At 58.6% G+C, this 15,891-nt stretch overlaps 1 protein-coding gene across 4 annotated transcripts in view; it reads left to right on the top strand.

The window, feature by feature from the left end:
- Positions 1-530: 530 nt before the first annotated feature.
- The window catches only part of COL16A1 (collagen type XVI alpha 1 chain), a 49,157-nt gene continuing 33,796 nt past the window's right edge, over positions 531-15,891 (top strand). For 3 of the 4 annotated variants that reach the window (XM_054721475.1, XM_054721474.1, XM_054721472.1), the window contains exons 1-28: positions 531-797; positions 2,341-2,447; positions 3,762-3,836; positions 3,936-4,053; positions 4,976-5,099; positions 5,374-5,640; positions 6,249-6,329; positions 6,504-6,629; positions 7,375-7,428; positions 7,724-7,750; positions 8,318-8,353; positions 9,361-9,387; positions 10,471-10,533; positions 10,791-10,832; positions 10,957-11,001; positions 11,095-11,130; positions 11,489-11,551; positions 11,870-11,914; positions 11,998-12,093; positions 12,236-12,274; positions 12,907-12,951; positions 13,098-13,133; positions 13,602-13,712; positions 14,113-14,148; positions 14,359-14,394; positions 14,471-14,581; positions 14,944-14,988; positions 15,721-15,756. In XM_054721475.1, the coding sequence (XP_054577450.1) occupies positions 2,375-2,447; positions 3,762-3,836; positions 3,936-4,053; positions 4,976-5,099; positions 5,374-5,640; positions 6,249-6,329; positions 6,504-6,629; positions 7,375-7,428; positions 7,724-7,750; positions 8,318-8,353; positions 9,361-9,387; positions 10,471-10,533; positions 10,791-10,832; positions 10,957-11,001; positions 11,095-11,130; positions 11,489-11,551; positions 11,870-11,914; positions 11,998-12,093; positions 12,236-12,274; positions 12,907-12,951; positions 13,098-13,133; positions 13,602-13,712; positions 14,113-14,148; positions 14,359-14,394; positions 14,471-14,581; positions 14,944-14,988; positions 15,721-15,756 (1,893 nt within the window). In that variant the 5' untranslated portion in view covers positions 531-797; positions 2,341-2,374. The remainder of the gene's footprint in view (positions 798-2,340; positions 2,448-3,761; positions 3,837-3,935; positions 4,054-4,975; positions 5,100-5,373; positions 5,641-6,248; positions 6,330-6,503; positions 6,630-7,374; positions 7,429-7,723; positions 7,751-8,317; positions 8,354-9,360; positions 9,388-10,470; positions 10,534-10,790; positions 10,833-10,956; positions 11,002-11,094; positions 11,131-11,488; positions 11,552-11,869; positions 11,915-11,997; positions 12,094-12,235; positions 12,275-12,906; positions 12,952-13,097; positions 13,134-13,601; positions 13,713-14,112; positions 14,149-14,358; positions 14,395-14,470; positions 14,582-14,943; positions 14,989-15,720; positions 15,757-15,891) is intronic. The other variant, XM_054721473.1, reaches the window with a different exon arrangement.

The following is a 15,891-nucleotide window of genomic DNA, read 5'->3' as shown; positions in this document are numbered from 1 at the left end:
TCAAACTCCCCTTCCCGGGTGGGGGCGGGGGGGGGGGGCGGACAGCACCCTCCCCCCAATTCAGACAGACCTAGAAACAGACTAACGGGAAATGCTAGGATGAGAAAGTGGGAAAAGCTGACCAAGGAGGCTTGGGCAGCAGCCACGTCACGGGTGCCATGGAAGTGGGGGGGGGGGGGGAGGGTCTCCACCCAGATACCCCAGCCATCAAGAGGCCCAGCCAGGAAAGGGGAAGGGGGTGGCGCAGGGAGGCCCTTTCAGCTCAGGCCTGGCTCTTAAAGGGCCGGCCTCCCCGCCCACCCACCTGCCCCCAGAGCCCCCTTGCAGGGCAGTTCTGGGCACGCAGGGTCCCGCCTTGCTGGCTGGCTGGCTGGCTCGCTCACCTGGCGGGAATTGGGAGGGCGGGCCTAGGAGGACAGCCAGGCCAGGAACGGGTTGTGTGTCTGCAGCCTCTGCCGCTGCCGAGCCCCCTCCTGGCCCTCCCGCCCTCCTCCTGCCTGGCGGGCGGGTCCAGCTGTGTTCCATTAGCAGCCCTGGCTGATCCCCAGCCCCCTAGAACCTCCCCTTCTTCCCCCACCCGGAGTGGCCGGCAGTCCCGCCAGTCCCGGCAGGCAGGCCGAGAGCCTGGGCAGCATTCAGCCCCAAGAGCTCAGGACCTGGGACACTGGGGACCCGAGGACAGCCAGAAGTGATCGAGGACTCCCCCGTGGGCCTGAGGAACCCGGGCCCTGCTCCCCCTGGCTGGCTGCACTGGGCTGCACTGGATTCTCGGTGAGGTAGGGGGATCTCCAGCCACGGTAAGTAGGGGGCGGAGTGGGCTGCTTCCTGGCTGTGGGCTGAAGGGGACCTTCTGCCCTGACTTGCTGTGTGACCTGGAGCAAGTGGCTTTCCCTCTCTGGATCTCAACTGCCTTCTCTATAGGGGATGAGCTCTAAGCTGAGTCCCAGTTCTGCCTCTCCCTACCCTCAGATCTGTGCCTTTGAATTGGGGTGGGATCATCTCCTAGGCAGGTTCTGTCCCTGTGGCCCCTGGCTCTGGCTGGAGCCAGGGGAGTGGAGGCCAGAGACAGGAGCGGGAAGGGGACACAAATACATCAATGTTCACGCCTCCACATGCATTCACACGTCTCAAACAGTTGGCAGCCCTTCACTGACTGGAAGGAGGGGAGGCCAGGATTGGGTTTGAGAGATGGGATGTGCACACCACCAGAATGGGGGATGGTGAATAAAGTGGGAACAGTTCTGCCCCAGGAAGAAGGGGATTCGGGTCCTATCTCCAAATACGTTGAGGTGAGGGAGTCCTTTCTGTTCTCATTCCCTATCCAGGGCTGAGGGAGGAGAAATAGAATTCATTACAGCCGGAGGGAATGAAGTCAGACTTGCATAAGAACTTCCCTTCAGGAAGGCCATTGATAGGCTAGCTGTGTACACGTGTGTATGCGCAAGCTGTTGTGTCTGGGTATGTTGGTGAACATAGATCTCTGTGAGCATGCCCGTGTACAGGTAGGCTTGTATGCATACATGTGTCTGTGTGTATATCCTGTGTATATCTGTGTGCCATGCTGACACATGCATGACTCTGTGTGTGTGTGTGAGTCTTGGGGGAGGCTGACTGATGTATGGCTCTGCTGGCTGCTTGCTGAGCCTGCATTGATTTATCTGGGCCCATCCATCCAGGGTTTAATAAAACTAAAAGATGAACATCCATCAGCACTGAAGGTTGGCAACAACCTGAGCCCTGGTGACCTGCTCTCCCGCTCACTGTACCCACGGGGGAGGCTTCCTTGGCGCACATGCAGCCCTGCGATGCCTGCCAGGAAAGAGCCCAGTCGTCAGCCCCTGACCTTGTGGGGAGCTAGCAGGGCCTCCCGGCTGAGCTGGGTGCAGCTAGCCAGGTACCAGGCTAGTATATATACAAACACAGCGCCAGGTTGATAAAGTACTGAAATGCTTCCAAGTGTATTGGTGAATGGCCTCTGCCTCAAGCCCCCTCACTCTCCCAATCGGCCTGGCCTTCTAGGACCCTCTAGATGTCTCCTCAATGCAGCGGCTCTCCACCGGCACAGCCAGATGCCGCTTGGACCCTGTGCTCCTGCCAGCATTCTGCTCTGGCTGGTTGGTGTCCATGCCATACCGGTGGTTAAATATTTTGAATATCACCCTGGCCCAAATCGTAGCCCAAAGCCTGTGGCCGGGCCTCTGAGAGGGACGGATGCCTGGCCAGGCCTCCTGCCACCCCAGACCAGTGCGTGGGCCCCATGGGCTGGCTGCTACTTGCCCACACGTGGAGCTGTGCTGCGTGAGCTCAGCAACCCACTTTCCTGGTTTCTGTGATTTTCAGGTGCTGCGGCTGTGGCCGGCTTCTCTGAGCCAGGATGTGGGCATCTTGGGCTCCTGGCCTGTGGCTGCTTGGTCTCTGGGCCACCTGCAGCCATGGGGCAAATACAGGTGAGATGACACATGAGGCCTGTGACTTGGCTCCCTGCGGTGCCAGGTCCTATGTACCTATGTGACCTGGGCCATGTGGGCATTTGTAGGAGAGTCTGGAGGCTGGGCGCAGGGTGGCCTGGGGGGGTTTGTGAGGTGAGCCTGTGCCAGGTGAGCTAGAGTGTGTGTGGGTTCTGCCTGCATATTTGTGTGTCTCTGGGCCTCTCTGTGTTTGCATCTCAGAATCGCTCTATGCATCTGTGCCTATTCCTGTGTCTGTGTGTGTGAGACAGCTACCGTCCTCCCTGACACCTAAACCTCTCCTGTGCACACTGAGCTGGTCGGGCCGTGGGGTAGAGAGGAGCAGGCAGTGAGCTCTCCTGCAAAAGGAAGCTGCATCCTGAAAGAGACCCAGGCCCCTCTGATCCTTCTCAAGGTGGGGACTCCATCCTCCAGCCAAGGGCTCCTCCTCCACGGCTGGCCCTGGATCTCAGATAAAGGGCCCGCCTTGAGGCCCAGACGCTGGATGAGACAGAGGGTGCAGCTTTCCAAGGCCCAAAGCCAGAGGAAGTTGACCGGGCAACTTGCCCTGCCCTGCTGGGTGCCCTCTGGGCTCGGTAGTTTAGCCTCCTAACTGAGCAGAAATAGAACCACTAGAACCCAAATCCAGCCGAAGGAGGCTGATGCGGGAGAGGTATGCACCTGGGGGCACGCGGCCGCCTGTGAATTGTGTGTGTACATATGTGTGTCTGCATGTGTGCACATGTGCGTTGCTCTCCTCTGTCTCACCGGGTCCCCTGGGGGATGGGGCAGAGGATTTCAACATCTGTAAGGAATCTGGGCCCACTGCCATGGGGTGAGTCACCCATTGCTGCTGCTGTTGAATACAGTGATAATCTTTCTGGTCGGACCTGGGGGAGGGAGGCTCCAGTGGAGTCATCGGGCTAAGGGATCCAGGATGTCTTCTTCCGGCCAGGCAGCCTGGGAGTCCAATGTGCAGCTTCCAGGAGCTGTGTTCACTGTCTTGTCCCAGCTACCACATCTGTATTGATGGGAAAGCCTTTGTGATTCTAGCCCCCATCGCTCCTGTTGTAACACCTCCCCCAACACTTCTGCTCAATCAGGCCTAGGGAGGAGGCAGGTCCATGGTACCCACCTGTCCCCTCAGAGACCCGGATTAAGCTATCCCTCTCCAGTAGCCTTCACCTCCTTGATAGCTGGTCCAAGGCACAGCCTGGCTAAAGGTCCACAGTGGGGACTGTAACCTCCTCCCTGGATCCCCAGGAGCCTGGCTGTGCAGCTACCTTAACCTGGGCACATCCATTTCTCTTCCAGGTGAGAAGTGCCCACCTTCGCAGCAAGAAGGACTCAAGTTGGAACACAGAAGTGACTTATCGACCAATGTGACTGGTGAGTGCCCCTCTCATCCTGCTGTCCCGCCCCCCCTCCCCAACCTTTTTCTGGCGTGGCCTGCACTCATCTGCCCCACACTTGGTGTCTCCCCTGAAGGCTTCAACCTCATCCGCCGTCTCAACTTCATGAAGACATCGGCCATCAAGAAGATCCGCAACCCCAATGGGCCTCTCATCCTGCGACTGGGGGCGGCCCCGCTCACCCAGCCCACACGGTAAAGGCCCCAGAGTGACCGCTGGGAGTCAATACTGATCTCAGCCACACTCACCAGCCACGCTGGGTGTTAAGGTGCTAAGGCTCGCAGCACCTGTGGTCATTTCATCCCACCCCCTGGTCTCCACTCCTAGGGCTTGCGGGGTGGGCAAAGCGGGGGTGCCTGCCAGGCCCACACTCCGTCCCGCTCCTGTCTCTGGTTAGCAGTGGTTGGGGACAGGTCTGCATCCTGTGGGTATCATGAGGACCCCAGGATGGGGGTGGAACCTGGCAAGTGTGTGTGTGTGTGTGTGTGTGTGTGTGAGAGTGAGAGAGAGAGAGAGAGAGAGAGAGAGAGAGAGAGAGAGAGAGAGAGAGAGAGAGATCCAAACTCCCACAAATCCCTGGATATTCTGGCCTCTGCTTACCTCTCCAGCCTCATCTCCCAAAATGGTCTTCTTTCTTTCTTGCTTCTCTCATCCTACTGAACCCTTTTCATCTTTTTTAGTGTCTCTCCTCCCTGCTCTCCCCCCCCCATCCCCCCCCCCCCCACACACACCCAGTTATTCTCCCCAGGACATCCTGAATTCCTTGGAAGCACTTGCCACTATTGTAATGAGATGGTGAAACAGTCATTCTGGGGATTCTTTGCTTGTGGTCTGCTCCCCACATCACCTCCCACCCCGTTAGACTTGAAAGCTCCGTGAGGGTAGGCACCTTCTCTGTGTTCCCACTACTGTCCTCTCTAGCAGCCAGACCCACACCTGGCACATAGTAGGCACTCAAGAAATGTCTGTAAATGAATGGGTGTGTGTGGGTTGTGCCGGTTTGGAGGTGTGGGCCTGCAGGTATCTTGCGTAGGCTCAACAGTCCCGAGGGCCCACGGTGGGCAGGAGGTGGTCTCTCCCCTGAGCCTCAGGGCACCCTCCCTACTCTGTCCTCAGCCGAGTATTCCCACGGGGCCTCCCCGATGAGTTCACCCTGGTGCTGACGCTATTGCTGAAGAAACACACACACCAGAACACGTGGTATTTGTTTCAAGTGACCGATGGAGAGGGGTACCCGCAGGTGAGCCCCCCTCCCACACCTATTGCTCTTGGGGCTGAGAGCAGCTCTGTCCCAGGTGGGGATGTCTGAGGCCTCCCCGCTACGCCCCAGTGCCCACCCTCACGGCCACCCCCACCCCACCAGCATCTCTCATTCTGTGACTCCAGCCAGCGTCCTTTCCTTTCTGGGCCTCAGTTTCCCCTCCTGTGAAATGAACTTGAGGGCCCTTAACGGTGCCATGCGGTGGTCCCCGGGCTCTGATCCTCTGACCTGCATCTTTCCCAATTCCACCCAGATTTCCCTGGAAGTCAACAGCCAGGAGCAGAGCCTGGAGCTGCGGGCCCGGGGCCACGATGGCGACTTCGTGTCCTGCATCTTCTCGGTGCCCCAGCTCTTTGACCTGCGCTGGCACAAGCTGCTGCTGAGCGTGGCGGAGCGCGTGGCCTCCGTGCACGTGGACTGCACCTCAGCCTTCTCCCAGCCTCTGGGGCCCCGGCGACCCATCCGGCCCGTGGGCCATGTCTTTCTGGGCTTGGACGCTGAGCAGGCCAAGCCCGTCTCGGTGAGTGCGAGGTGGGGCTCTGGCCTCTGCTCCCGCTTCCTGGGAGCCTGGGCGAGCTCCCTGGAATCTGTGTCTGACCAGGTCCTTCCCTTGCTCAGAATCCTGGCTTGGCTCCCCACTGCCCCCCAGATGCAGCCTAAACATATTCACCCGGCATCCAGGGCCCTTCTGACCTGGTCCTTATAAATGTGCGCCGCGGCAGCTTCCGTTACCTCTCCACGCAGCTCTGCTCTTCTCGATTCCATCCCGGCCGTCCATGTCGCCAGGACTTGCACACCTCCATGCCTTTGCCTGTGCTGTCACCCCCGCCTGTGGTGCTTTTCCTTGCATGCCCATCTGCTGAAGATCGACTGGCCCTTCATGCCCAGCTTGAATGGAGCCTCCTCACCCCCTGTTCCTCCGGGCCAACGTGAACATTTCTCCCTCCTCTCCCTCTTTCCTGCACACGCAGTGTTTTCCCTTTGGGGACAGCGATATTCCTGATGGTCTCCCAGGCCAGACTAGAAACTCTCTGAGGTCAAATCCTAGGGTGGAGCCTCCTCTGTGCCTCACTGGGGACCAGGACTATTTGCTAAAATGAAGTGAAGCTGACTGTGTGTCCCCTGCAGTTTGACCTTCAGCAGGCACACATCTACTGCGACCCGGAGCTGGTGCTGGAGGAGGGCTGCTGTGAGATTTTACCGGGAGGGGTGAGTGGCCCGGCGCCAGCACAGCGGTGGAGGGGGTGTTGGGGCACTGCGCAGGGGCACAGTGTGCTGGAGGTGGGCGACCAGGAGGGGATGCCTAGAGATCTTAAGATGAGTGGGTGAAGGGCGGGTGTCAGCCTTCTGTACTGAACCCAGCCCTTCCCTCACACTGGGCAGTGCCCTCCAGAGACCTCCAAGGCCCGCCGGGACACCCAGAGCAATGAGCTCATCGAGATCAATCCACAGACGGAGGGCAAGGTCTACACTCGCTGCTTCTGCCTGGAGGAACCTCAAAAAAGCAAGGTGGGTGGGCAGGGCAGGCAGGCATAGGGAGACTACCCCTCACCCAGCCTGACTGAGGTCTGCCCCAGGGTCAGTTGTACCTGGGGTAGGGAGGGCACTGGAAGTCTGCCTCTGTGTGTACCATTCCTGTAGGATTCAGGGAGGCAGAGGGACAGCCCACTGGGTGACCCTGTGCCTGCCTGCCTATTGGCATTGAGTTGTGCCCATCTAGCTCTGGCACTACCCAGACCCTCATTGATACCACCCCAGGCCCTCCTGGTGAGGGCAAGATGAGGCTTGTAACCAAAGGCAGTTTCCGGGACAGGGATACCCGAGGCCAGAGGCCAGACCACACTGCTTCCCTTGGGGTTTCCTCACTCTCCTGGGCCCAGCCCCGGTCAAGGCCAGGCTGGTTCTGCACCCAGCACCATGGCCAGCTGTGCTGCTCATTTGCAGGTTCTTTAGGGGTAGCCTGGAAGCCCAGTTCCTCTCTTAGCCCCACCCACTGACTGGGCAACCTCCCTGCCCACTGGGCATCATGCCCAGCCTTTGGCTGCAGGAACACAGGATCTCATTGATTCATGGTCTTATTTTCTCCGACATCACGTGGGTGGGGGGAAAGAAAGGGGTCAGTGGGGTGTCAGGGGCCTGAACAGGCTCTTGATGCCCTAGGAGGTGCCAGATGTCACCTGTCTGAGTACCCCTTTCCAGCGTGGGCCCCAGACTGCCCCCTCCTCAACAGCTCCCCTTCACTCTGTCTGCCCAGGTGGATGCCCAGCTGACGGGAAGAATCAGCCAGAAGGCAGAAAGGGGAACAAAGGTAGAGATGGTGGGTGGGGGGAGGAGCCCACGGTACCCTCAGTTTGCCCTCCATGCCCTCCATGCCCTCTTGCATAAGAGACTCTACTCCCACACTCTTCCCACCTGCCCCCTTTTGGACAGAGCTAAGACACATAGGTGCCAGCTCTGAGGAGGAAGGATGAATGGGAGTGAGGCAGACACAGTACCTGGCACTACTGAGGGCACCTGCTCCTGGTGGTTCTTGGGCAGGGGTGTTAGAAGCAGTGCCTCATCCCCTCCATTCCCTGCCCACCCCATGCCCTCCCTCTTCCCAGGCCCATCAGGAGACAGCCCCCGATGAGGTAAGCCTCCCATCTAGACTGGCAAAAAGAGCTCGGTTGAAGAGGTGCCAGCATGAACCCTTTGGACAAGGCTTTGGGGCACTGGAGCCTGGGCATGGGGGTGTGGGATGACTACACAGCTCCCAGCATTCCTTGGGGGATCAATGCTGGGTCATGTCTGTCTGATGCCTTTCCTTGGCGGCGGCGGGGGTGGGGGGGGAGGGGGTGTGAATTAGCCCTGGATACTCCTGCTAAGTTGGCAGCCAGTAGCCATGGGCATCATGGGGAGAGCCCAGGCCTTGGCCATGGGACCCCAGATTATAGACCTCATTCTGCTCTGACATTCTGTGTGACCCAGAGTCCACTGCTATTCCTCTCTGGGCTTCAGTTTCCTCATCTGAGAAATGCCTGGCTCTGGGTGGGTGGGAATTAAGGGGCAAGGCTTGTTGGATATGATTCCTATCTTCATGCTCCCTCAGACTTCGCCCAGAACATATATGATGTTCTGTGTGCTTGGTGTGTGTGTGGGTATGCATGGGTGGTCCTGAGCTCTCAGAGCTGACCCCCTGGCCTGTTCTTCCCTTTCAGTGCCCACCCTGTGTCCATGGTGCCCGGGAAAGCAATGTGAGTGAACAGAAGGTGTGCAGCATGGGGTGGGCACTGGCTGGGAGTGAGCGTGGCTTAGAGGTTTATTGGCAGCTTCCTGGTTCAGGACAAGGGGTCTTTGTGCACTTTCACACTCCCTCTCTGCCCATCTCCCCGAGCTGGGCTTGACCCCCACCCCCATCCTCACCAAGCCAGGCTGCAGGGAAGGAAGCCTCACGCCCTGTGATCTGGGCCATGCATTGGGATCCAGGGTGCCATGGGGACGGGGTGGTGGCCAGGAGGATCAGGGCCTTGGCTGCAGATCCCAGCTTTACACTCCCCCAAGGACTCAGGCCTGCTTTGCTTGAGGGCCCCCACATGGTCTTGGAGGACTAGAGAAGGGGAAGGACTCAGAGTGACACAGCCCAGCACTGGCCCCCAAAACACATGCTGGCTCAAGGCCTCCCCTCCTCACCCTCTCTAGCTGGCCCTGCCCTCCCTCCCTCTGGGGTCCAGAAGGACAAGGGAGAAGGACTCAGCGCAAGCCCAGCTGGTACCCAACTGTGCCTCTTCCGTGAGCAGCATGAGTCACCACTTCCTCAGGGCCTGATATTCTGAGGTGACAAGTCACATTGGTCCACAAAGGCTACAACTCCTGCTCCCCTCAGCTCCAAACCCCCTGACTTAGGGGGGCATCAGGAAGTGCCCCTTTTTCTACCTAGTCCCCAACCAAATCTGGCAAGGCTGCAGTCCCCAGATATACAGGGTTACCATGGCAACCAAGCAGCCATGTTATCCTAGCAACTGAGGGTCAGAGCTAGCCAAAGCCAGGCAGGTTCAGAGGGTAGGTTGGACCCCTGTGCAAGTTTGACAGCCTTAGGATACCAAGTCAGCTGGCTGGTTGCCTGGGAGACGGATCAGGGACTGGGATTCAGCGTGTTGTTCCTGTCACCATGCCGTGTGCCCCTGGCTAAATGGGTTGTTCTCTCTGGGCCCCGTTTCTTCTCCCTCTCCGAGGTGTAATGCTCTCGCCTCTGTCCCCTCAGGTCACAACTGGTCCCTCTGGCCTCCAGGTGAGTTCCAGATGGAGAGCAGGACACTCCCACCCTCTTCAGAGATCCCAGCCCGTCCTGCAGCGTCACCTTGGGGCTGTGTTTCTGTCAGGGCTACCTGAGCCTGTGTGTGTGTGTGGTGATTAGACATGTGCGTGTTGGAAAGAGAGAAGGATGGGTGTGTATAAGGGTGTTAAGAACTGCCCTTTTTAGAGGCCCCGCTGCACATCAGGCCGTGGGCCACACATCTATGACCTTCCCGAATCCCCTCAAGCATCCTGTGGGGTGGGTATTGTCATTTCACTTATGGAAAAACCGAAACCCCACCATCCCACGTGTGTGACGCGTGTGTCAGAGTGATTGTGTGTGTGTGTGTATGTGGCTACATGCACCTCTGGTCACGTGTTTGCATGTGTGTAGCCCACAGTAGTGGTGTTGAGGGCTGAATCCACATACCTGTGGGCCTGATAGGACCGCAGAGCTTGTGAGTGATGGGGTAGGCCGCATGCGTGCGAGTGTGAGCTTGTGCGCTTATGCGTGCCTGTGAGTATGTAATAGCTCTTGGGGCCACCCTCATGTGAGTGCTGACTGAGTGCTAGGCCCTGTGCCAAGCACTCTACCTGCAGCATAAACACCTGGCACCACACGATGAGATAGTTGCTGACATGAGCCCCATTTTATTGATGAGGAAACTGAGGCTCAGAGAGGTCACATGACTTGAGTCACGTACTAAAGCAGTAGGAGCAGGAATTGAACTCAGGCAGCCTGACACTCATCTCCGTGGGTTTCTGCTGCTCCACGTTTGTGTCCATGCACGTGTCCCTGTGTCCCTGGGTGCTGCGTGTGAGCTAGTGTGCTTGGGTAGGGGTGTGGGGGAAGGGATACCCTCTGCGTGAGACTATAGATTTGCCAGATAGAGCCTCTTGGCCTGGGAGGGACATGTGGTTGAATGCATATGGAATCCATGTGTTGTGTGTGTGGTGGGGGTTGGGTGGGGCTGTGCTCATTTACACACCCTTGTGGGTGGACGGTGGAGAAGACCAGATTTGGGAGGCTCCCCTGTGCCCCCTCTGGTCCCAGCACCCGTTTTGGTCTCATCCACAGGGAGGGAAAGGTGAGCAGGGCCCGCCTGGCCCATCAGGCCTCAAGGGAGAGAAGGGAGCCCGGGTAAGTGGCCAGCCCTGCCTGCTGCCCTGGGGGTGGGCTGGGATGTGAGCCATCCTCCCCGTCATCTCAGCTGGAAACCTGCAGCCTGGCCCAGAGGAGGGATGAGGGCCAGGAGCTTTCTAGGGGTTAGTGTGGAAATCTCTATTTTTCTAGGGGCACCTAGGACTGTGGGATTCCTGGGCCCATCCTCTTCAAAACAGGTCTGGGGAGACTCTCCTAGGGGGCCCCACCCCTGATCCCTTGCTCCCTACCCCCAGGGCAATGACTGTGTCCGAATCTCTCTGGATGCCCCGCTTCAGGTAAGAGCTGGAGGTGAGGCCTGCTTTAGCGTCAGCATGGGGTTAGCCTTGGGGAAGGGGCTGTGCCCTTGGCAGCCCATAGGGGGACCCTGGGCCCCTCTCAACACCTTATCTCCCTGCTCAGTGTTCAGAAGGCCCGAAGGGAGAGAAGGGGGAGTCAGGAGGCTTGGTGAGTGTGGGACCAGGGGTAGGGCAGGGGCAGTGGGGCCTTAGCCTTCCTCTCCTTTATCACGCCTCCTTTTGTGTCCCCAACTCATCTCAGGGACCCGCAGGACCCCCGGGCTCCACAGGCCAGAAGGTAACGGGTCTGGGTTTGAAGGGGTGGGTGGCAGAGAGATCTGTGGGCTCTGCAGACATGAGGAGGGAGGTGACATCAGGCACAGAGTTGGCAGTACCCGCCAACACTCCCAGTCACTCCACCATGTCCAAATTCCCACCAAGACCTAGAGGGAAGTGCCACCGGCCCCAGAGGGAGCGGTCTGGCTGGTTTGGGAGTTCTTCCTGTTGTCTACCCTCCTGTGGGGACGAGGCCATTTAATCTCAGGGGCAGCAGAGACCTGGGTCTCGAAGGAAGTTGCCTCTCCCCTGGATGGAGCTGCCCTGGTTCTTCCAGGCCCTGCCCTCAACCCCAGTCACGTTGTCTCTACCTCTTCCAGGGCCAGAAAGGAGAGAAGGGAGACGGAGGCACCAAGGGCTCTATGGGAAAGCCAGGCCGAGACGTATGTATGGCTCCCAGCCCCTCCCCACCACAACCCCACGTCCCTCAGCCTGGGGGTCTGGAATGCTGGAGTTTAACCATCAGAACCCATGCTGATACCCTCGCCCAGACAGGACAGGCCTGGGAGGGGCAGGCTGTGCCTGAGGACACAGCCAGGAGGGGGCCTCCTGACTCCTGCCCTAAGAGCCCCTGACCTCTAACACCCTGAGGCTGACATCTGATGACCTTGGGGCCCTGGGTGGAGTGTGGCTTGGTGAGGGACAATGGGGTGGGCAGTGGGTCTGTGCCAAGCCTTGGCCGTTCTTACACCCACTCACAGGGCCGGCCAGGAGAGATCTGTGTCATGGGGCCTAAAGGACAGAAGGTGAGCTGCGGGTGTCTGTGGGGTGGAGAGTGGGTGCTGAGCCGAGGCGGCAGCTCTCTCACACCCACATAACACCTGACCAGGGAGACCCTGGCTTTGTCGGGCCCGAGGGGCTGGCAGGAGAGCCCGGGCCACCTGGCCTACCTGGGCCCCCTGGTATAGGACTTCCTGGGATCCCGGTGAGTACTCCTTGCCCCTCTTTTCTTCAGACCCTTCTCCTGCCTGGCCAGTGGTGGGGGGCAAGACCCAGGGTCCTGCTGGGGGAGGGGCTAGAATAGATCTCTCTGTAATGTGAGGCTCCGGCACTGTTTCTGCCCTCAGGGGGACCCGGGAGGCCCAGCAGGTCCTAAAGGAGACAAGGTAAGCACAGGCTAGAGCATGGGCGCATGGGGGAGCCCCCTGCTTGGCGGGAGGAGAGAGAATGGGGCTGGGGCAGCTGGGGTGATGGACATGTGGGGGGAGCGGGGAGGATGGGCTCTGAGGAGGATGGGCTCTCTGCTCAGCCAGGACCCTCGGTGGGGAGTGACCCCCTCCCAGTATTCGCTGATGAGGGAGCCTTGGCCTGGGTTCCAGACATCGGGGAGGGCAGTCTGAAGTCTAGTGATGACCAGAGTGGCCTTGCCTGGAGGGCCCAAGCTCATAGGGCCTTGTGCCTTAGTGAGCAAAGGCCCTGGAAATGTTGGTCGGTCTGTCTGCTGCGGTTCCTCTGGGGTCCCCCAGATCACGTTCCAACCTGCTGCACTGGGGAAGGGGCACACAGAGGCCTCAGGACGCCCTTCCTTTGCAACCAGAGGACTTGGATTAGACAGACATGGAGGACAGGCAGCAGAGGGGGGGGGGGGGGGGGTCTCTGCTGACCAAACCGAGCAGGAGGCGACGGGAGACTTGGCAGAGATGATCCTGCCGTCTGAAGAGGGGACTGCATGGGGAGGGGGTGAATGGGCTGAGGTCATAGCCAGGAGCCTCCCCCTTCACCCTTCTTCTGACCACAGGGCAGCTCCGGGGTGCCGGGAAAGGAAGGTCCTGGCGGGAAACCTGTGAGTGACCCCAATTCGGTGGGGGTGGGGGGGGGCGCTGCCCACCATGTCCAAGTCTGCTTTACCAGGGCTCCCAGAGGTGGGGGGCTAGGTCCTCGGGCCCTCTCCTGATGCACCAGTCCTAATGCCCACTGCTTCTCCCACAGGGGAAGCCAGGGGTGCCAGGGCTGAAGGGAGAGAAGGTGAGTCCTCTGCCGCGCTGCCCCAGGGTGGGGTGGGAGTGGGAGCCCCTCTCTGGAGGTGACACTAAGCATCAGGGGCCCTGTGACCAAGGGTGCTGACCTTCCTCAGTGGACCCCACCCTTTCTTTGTCACTACAGTGTGTGTGTGTGTGTGATTACCACCTACAGAGCCTGGCTGGGGAGTTACACCGCTGGGTTCAAGGCCCGCCTCAGCCACACATGATTTATGACCGTGGCAAGTTTCCACTTCTGTAGATGGGACACGATGCTTTCTGATGGCCGGCTGTGAGGATGCAGTTTTGCGATGTCCAGGAATCAGTTGAATGAATGAGTCAGCTGAACAGAAAGCCCCTCCAGGGTTCCTGCTGACATTGGGGCTAGGGCCTGGCCCCCCAACGTCTAGAGGTCCTTGTCTTCCCCTAGGTCTCAGCCCCACCTTGTCCACTTATGGTCTCTCCGTTCTTCTAGGGTGACCCCTGTGAGGTGTGCCCAACGCTGCCTGAAGGGTTCCAGAACTTCGTGGGGCTCCCTGGAAAGCCAGGGCCCAAGGGGGAACCCGGTGATCCTGCACCAGCCAGGGTGAGTACCTAGGGTGGCCATGGAGGGACCCCACAAAGAACTTGAGGGTATCACCACGAAGTGGAGTTGGGCAGAGAGACTGGGTACTTCTCATGGCCATAGAGAGATTGTGGGCAGAGGGTCTGGGTGCTTAGCTCCACGGCTAGCAGCTGAACCATAGAGTTTAGTGCTGGGCTAGAAGGCCACCCCAGGTCTCCATGGCAACCCTGCAGAGTTCCTAAGGAACTGCTAAAATGCCTTTTGGGCAAGCTGGTGTGGAGCCAGCCCTGATAGTGAGCGAGGCTGTGCTCTCCTTCTGGGATTGGGTGTTGGTGGGGGTGGTGGGCAGGAGTGGGCAGGGCTGGGTTAGGGTCCGGGCCTGGCCTCCCTCCCCCTCTCCCTCACAGACCCTTTTTTTCAGGAGGGCCTGGGAGCTGTAGGACAGAAAGGTGATCGGGTACGTACAGGGACTTTCTCGTGGGAGAGCTTAGCCTGGCCTCATCGGTTCATGAGCACTGGCTCGGGGGTGTTGCTGACCTTGGATCCCCGAGGACACTTGGGTGTTTGAAGTGCTTGTGGTGTGTGACATGGCTGTCATACGTGGCTAGGAAGTTGGGGTGTATCCCAACATGCCCAGTCTCAGCCCATAAACCTTTTCTCCCCACAGGGAGACCCTGGCATCCAAGGCCTCAAAGGAGAGAAGGTGAGGGAACCCCAGTCACCCGGCTGCCCCCTCTGACTATTGGGAGCCTTTTTGATCCCTTCTCTTCCTTCTCCAGGGGGAGTCCTGCTTGTCCTGCAGCCCAGCTGTGGAGGCCCAGCAGCTTGAGCCTCTTGTAGGGGCCAAAGGAGACGTGGGGACCCCTGGCTTCGGGTTTCCTGGCCCTCCGGTGAGTGGCTGCTTCCCGCCAGCCCAGTCCAGCCCGTCCTTGCTATACAGTGTCCTCCCTGGCTCCTTAGGCCCCCCCATCTCAAGGCAGAGGCCAGGGGGAGGCCCTGCGGCCGGTGTCCCCAGCCTGCAGCCTGGTCCCTCCCTTCTTCCTGCACTGGCCCAGGCTACTCGCCCCCGGAACTCCCTCTCAGAACCTCTGAGTCCCCAGTGTATAACTGAAATAACTGCCCCGCTGCCTGCAGGGCCGTGGGGTGTGTAATCCGGAGCCGGCTTCTTTTTCTCCGAGGACACTGGGGCCCATGGAGTCTCAGAGGGGAGGGAATGGGGAAATGCTGTGACTATAACTTGATTGTTTTTCAGGGGAAAGTTGGGGCTCCAGGGCCAACAGGGCTGAAAGGAGAAAAGGTGAGGACGGGATTAGATGTTAGGGACCCCTGGGCTTAGCAGGGAGACGGGAGCCCTGGGTGGGGAGTAGAGACAATATAGACAAGACAGCAAATGTACATTTGCAGTGAAATAAATCCATTAATGTTTTGCAAACTGGAATTGAAGAGCTTATACCTGAAAGCCCTCATGTTCTCCAAGAGAATTCCTTAATGTTGTATTTTTAATTTAGTGATAATATAAAGTAATAAAGTATATTCAAGATAGTCTTATAATAATATAATAATATAAACATTTCTTAACTACTTATTTTGTGCAGGGCACTGTGCTAAGTGCTTGTACATATATTGTTTCCTCTTCCCAAAACCTTGTAGGGTAGGGACCCCATTATTCCCATTTTACAGATGAGAAAATAGAGGCACAGAAAGGCCAAGTAAATTGCCCAAAGTCACGTGGGTGTTTGTGTGCAGAAGTGGGATGGAGCTCAGGAAGTCTGTAATGTTCACCTCTCGGCTGGGTCCTCGATTTCAGTGCCCGTGTTAACGTTTGTGTTTGTGGTTGAACTGGAGACAAGTCACAGCACTGAACTTACAGTGCAGCGTGACTCAGTGAGGGGTTCTGTGGGTGTGCGAGTGTTAAGTGTGAGAAACACTGGAATATATGTCCACACTCGGCTCTCCCAAGCAAACCTGTCGTTTCTCAGATGGAGCTTTGCACTCCCATGTGACCTGATGTTCTCTCCTTTGATCGCAGGGTGATTTCGGGGAGGCGGGGCCAGCTGGCAGTTCGGTAAGTGTGCTCCGGGCGGGCGGCAGCAGCTCTGGGAAAGGACAAGGTGGGAGGTGCTGCCCACTTCCGGGAGATGACAGGCCTGGTGGTGCCTCCTCCTGGCTCAGGCAGATGCTGGGCATCACACGTGTGGTC

This window comes from Eptesicus fuscus, chromosome 9 (assembly GCF_027574615.1).
Source record: "Eptesicus fuscus isolate TK198812 chromosome 9, DD_ASM_mEF_20220401, whole genome shotgun sequence".
Taxonomy (NCBI): Eukaryota; Metazoa; Chordata; class Mammalia; order Chiroptera; family Vespertilionidae; genus Eptesicus; species Eptesicus fuscus.
The sequence above is the reverse complement of the archived record's forward strand: the minus strand, read 5'-3'. Positions and strand labels throughout refer to the sequence as shown.